This window comes from Orycteropus afer, unplaced genomic scaffold, assembly GCF_000298275.1.
Source record: "Orycteropus afer afer isolate SDZICR_OR568_19922 unplaced genomic scaffold, OryAfe1.0 scaffold01129, whole genome shotgun sequence".
In the NCBI taxonomy this organism is placed as follows: Eukaryota; Metazoa; Chordata; class Mammalia; order Tubulidentata; family Orycteropodidae; genus Orycteropus; species Orycteropus afer.
Window position 1 is genome coordinate 107,348 of NW_006922716.1, and position 4,042 is coordinate 111,389.

A 4,042-nucleotide genomic window follows, 5' to 3' on the forward strand; every position below is an offset into this window, starting at 1 on the left:
GTGAGTCAGAATCAACGTGATGGCAGTGGGTGTGGTTTTTGGTTTTATGGATCATAAAGATCTGATCCCCAGCCTGACTAAAAAGAAAGGACAGAAGCGAAGGGGGTGTGGGGCTGAGAGCTGAGAAAGGTAGGGAGGGAGGGCACCTGCTGGGGGTGAAGGCCCCAAGCTGTGCTCACGGCCCAGCCCTGCCTGTCGCCACTCAGTCTGGAAACCCAGGCGTCCGCAGGGCCAGGCTCCCTCTGAAGGCTCCAAGGAAGAGCCTTCTTTAGTCCAGGCTCTCCCAGGGCCTGTTCCCCCAGGACCCTGCATGCAGCCGGGTCCTAGGCCGGGCTGTCTGAGGCTACGCCCACCTGCAGGAAACCCCTCTGGTTCTCACTGGTGGGGGGGCTGTGGTCTGGAACATTCGATGGCCATTGTGGGGCCTGCCCCCCCAGCAGCAGGCCTGTTACCAGGACACTGGGGGAAAGGCATTCCCTGCTGGACGCCTTGCCAAGGCAGTGCCATGGAGACCAGCTCTGAGCCGGTGGGTGGGCGCTCAGTCTCCCAAAGGGAGGAAGCAGGGCCGGGGCGAGAAGGCCAGGTGGGGGGCTAGCTGCAGAGACCCTTCCAGGCTGGGGCAGCCGGGCCTCGGAAACGGCTGAGTGGGGGCCTGGAGCGGGCCCACCCACGCACCGGTCCCTCCTTAGCGGAGTGTCTGGCCTTAGGGGATCAGCATCTCGCCACCCATCTCTCCCCCCACCCAGCCATGTTCATCACTGTGATGCTGGGAGGTAAGCGAGGCCCCTCCCCCTCTCCCTCTGGCCTGGGGGAGGGCAGGATGCAGTGGTCCGAGGGGGTTTAGGAGAAGGCCCTGCTGGCTGGGTGCTGGGTGAGTCACACGGGGCCCCTGGGACAGCAGGGGAAGGGGAGTCAGGTCAAACTGCACCTCTGACCAGGAGCCTGTCACAGGTGAAGAGTCCAGCCCCGCGGGGTCTCCAGGCAGTTTCAGTAACGTTTGCCCGGGACACAGTCCCAGCCCCGGGAGAAGGGAAGGAGGGGCCCCCACCCCCTGAGCCCTCCTTCCTCCCCCAGCTGACTGCTGGGAGCTGGCGAACCCGCGGTGCAGCCTGGTGGCACTCACCGCTCACCTGAGGAGCAGCGGGAACATCTCCCCAGATGGTGAGGGGTCAGGAAGGGTGCTTGGAGGGGGCGGGGGCCCGAGGCAGGGGTGCCAGCCCGCCGGCCTCCCTCTGTGCCTCCCAGTGCCCCTTGCCCTCCTGGCCGAGGATGGGCACCTGGTGAGCCTGGACCGGGGCCTGGAAGAGGGGCCCTCCCCTGCCCCCGCGAGCCCCCTGCTCCGGGAGCGCGAGACCTACATCCTCGTTAGGATTCTCAGTAAGTGGGGCCCCCGGATCCCCGCTGTAAGAGGTGAGCACACTAAGATTGGGGGGGGGGGTCTGGACCCCGCTCAGCTGGGACCTCAGCCTGCACCAGAGTGAGGGACGGATGGGGCAGGAGAGGGGCATCGGGCCAGCCAAGGGTCTCGTCCTCCCTCCACAGAGGGGGAAGCCGGGGCCCCCACCCGCTATGAGTCCTTAGTAGGGAACCTGGACGACCTGTATCCGGAGCTGGCAGGTTAGTATCCAGGTCGGGGCCCTGGAGCAGGGGGACGGGGAGTACCCTGTTCCCAGCCCCAGCCGGCAGCTTCCTGGGCCTTGCAGAGGAGCTACGTCGACTGAACGGTCTTCCCCTGGCGGGCGATGGCCAGAGACGACGTACGGGCACTCGGCCCGGCCACCGGGAACGAGGACCCCCCTCCAGGCCCCAAAGAGGGGGCTCCCTGCCCTCTAGGACCCTGCGGAGTTGCCAGAGTGGGCCCAGAAGCCTGGTATGAAGGGAGAGCTTGACATCAGGGGAGACAGACACCCAGCAGAGGGGACTCCTTCCGGGGGGGACAGCCACGAGTGCTGAGAGGCAGACCCGCCATGCCGGTCCCCCCCACACACACCCCCCCCCAAAAAGGACCACTCTGTGCCCAGAGCTGTGTCCCCAGTGACCCTCCACGAGGGCAGGAATCAGGTCGGCCTGTCGGCTTGCCGACCCTGCGTACCTTGGGGTGTGGGGCAGCAATGCAGTGGGGAGCGGGACGAGGGCACCACGCGGGCTGCAGCATGTAGCACGGGCTGCTGGGTCCCCGGCCACGTCTGCACCGAGTGTGATGGGTTCACCCCTCTGCTCTGCAGGCCCAGTGACCTGGCAGCCCACAGCCAAGTGGCCGAGCTGCCCTGGAGCTAGGAGGCTTGGTGAGCTCAGGGCCGGCCGGACGGCCAGCGCCAGGCCTTCTGCAGAAACTGGAACTGCCGACGGAAGGTCACAAGGACACTGGGCGTCAGGCCACGCAGGGCCGAGAAGCAAAGACACACAGGAGGGAGGGGCGCCATCCCTGAGGGGAAGGCGACAGCCATTAGCGGTCACGCACTAAGAACTCCTCACCGCTCTGCACCACCAGCTCAGTCCACCCATGGTGGGGCTTCTCCCCCCACCCAGGATGCCTGCTTGAAAGGACGCACCAAGCTGCAGTGAGACATCCACCCAGCACACAGGCCACGGGCGCCGGCAGGGGTCTAAAACCAACTATTTTAATTGCACATTTGTGTCTCGGGTGGTCTGTGGGAGGAGGGGCCCCTGCTCATTCCAAGTCCCAGCTCAGTGGGTACAGTCTGACGCCGTGGTCCGCAGTCGGTGAGGATGCGTGGCCGCGGCGCTGCAGCCGGCGGGGCTGTGCGTGCACGTAGCCTCTTCAGGGCAGGGAGCCCAGGCCTTCGGAGAAACGGGCCACACAGGTGTGGTCAGCCAGCAGATGCGGGGGAGGCCTGCCCCCCAGCGGCCCCCCGACTCACCGTGGTTATACTTGCACTGCTTCATGGCCTCGCTGAAGCCCTCACACAGGGACAGGTCGCTCTGAGCGCTGGCACAGTCCAGAAACTGCCGGATCTCATAGGCGCAGGGCCCCAGCTGCAGGGGCTGTGGGGCAGGGCGGGCCGGGGCCTGGGGGCGGCAGGGCAGCGGCAGGGTCGGCGTGGGGCTGGAGGCCATCTGCCCCCCCCACACCCCCAGACCGAGTGCTCCAAGAGTCCTGTGGAGTGGGAGGGGCAGGGGAGAACGGAACACCAAACCCAGGGCTGTGAATCAATTCTGACGCACAGCGCCCCTAGAGGACACAGTGGAACTGCCAGAAGGCTTCTGAGGCAGTCAGTCTTCACGGAAGCAAAACCAAAACACCAAAAACCAAACCCAGTGCCACAGAGTCAATTCTCACGCATAGCGACTCCCATTGGGTCCTCCTTCTGCAAGTGGCTGGTGGGTTTGAAGCACCAACCTTCTGGTTAGCAGTCAAATGCCCAAACCACAGCCACTGCTGTGGAGTCAATTTCCACTCCCAGCGCCCCTAGAGGACAGAGTGGAACTGCCCCACAGGGTCTCCAAGGCTGTGTCTCGTCTTTCTCTCACCTACCTGGTTCGACCCTGCTGACCTTGTGGTTAGCAGCAGAATACTTTAACCACTGTGCCACCAGCGCTCCTTGGGCAGCAAGAAGTTTCGCAAACAGCCCTGCTGAATTCTCCGCAGCTGAGCCCCACCCCCCCACACATACACAAGTTCTAGAACTTTCCAGGCTCAGCCTCAGTGATCCTTATGACCCCCAGAATCCCTGACCTAGCTGCTAAGCCAATTTGGCTCAGGGCTGGTGGGGAGGGAAAAGTGGGGCTCCTGGAGAGGACAGGCCAGCAGAGGACAGGCCTCAAGGTCACCAGCTGCCTTCTGCCCTTGGGCCAAAGGGCTGCAGTGGTGCGAGGAAAAGACACTGAGGAACCGCAGCGTAGCGTAGGGGTTAGGTGATCTCCGGCAGGCTCTGACCCCGGGGCCTGCTTCTGCATCTTTATAGGGCTGGTTGGTGTCTGTCCCCCAAGTCCAGATCCTGGGGGTGGGCGAGGGGCTCTGACAGGAGAGCACCAGTGCGGGCTAGGACCCTCGGGGGGCACAGTGCGGGGCTCGAGGCAG

The 4,042-nt window shown here is 64.6% G+C and overlaps 1 protein-coding gene across 1 annotated transcript; it reads left to right on the forward strand.

Moving 5' to 3' along the window:
• Positions 1-748: 748 nt before the first annotated feature.
• CUNH22orf15 (chromosome unknown C22orf15 homolog) lies at positions 749-2,277 on the forward strand. Its single transcript, XM_007958776.1, has 6 exons — positions 749-773; positions 1,075-1,161; positions 1,246-1,377; positions 1,543-1,617; positions 1,704-1,870; positions 2,110-2,277. Exons 1-6 carry the CDS (start codon positions 749-751, stop codon positions 2,275-2,277), a joined length of 654 nt encoding a protein of 217 aa, XP_007956967.1.
• The last annotated feature ends 1,765 nt before the right edge of the window (positions 2,278-4,042 follow it).

Excerpts from the sequence above, each read along its gene's own strand:
- CUNH22orf15 (XM_007958776.1), top strand. The coding sequence starts at position 749 with ATGTTCATCACTGTGATGCTGGGAG. Across the intron at positions 774-1,074 it reads CATCACTGTGATGCTGGGAG|CTGACTGCTGGGAGCTGGCG; the intron begins GTAAGCGAGGCC and ends TTCCTCCCCCAG. Across the intron at positions 1,871-2,109 it reads AGAGTGGGCCCAGAAGCCTG|CAATGCAGTGGGGAGCGGGA; the intron begins GTATGAAGGGAG and ends GGTGTGGGGCAG.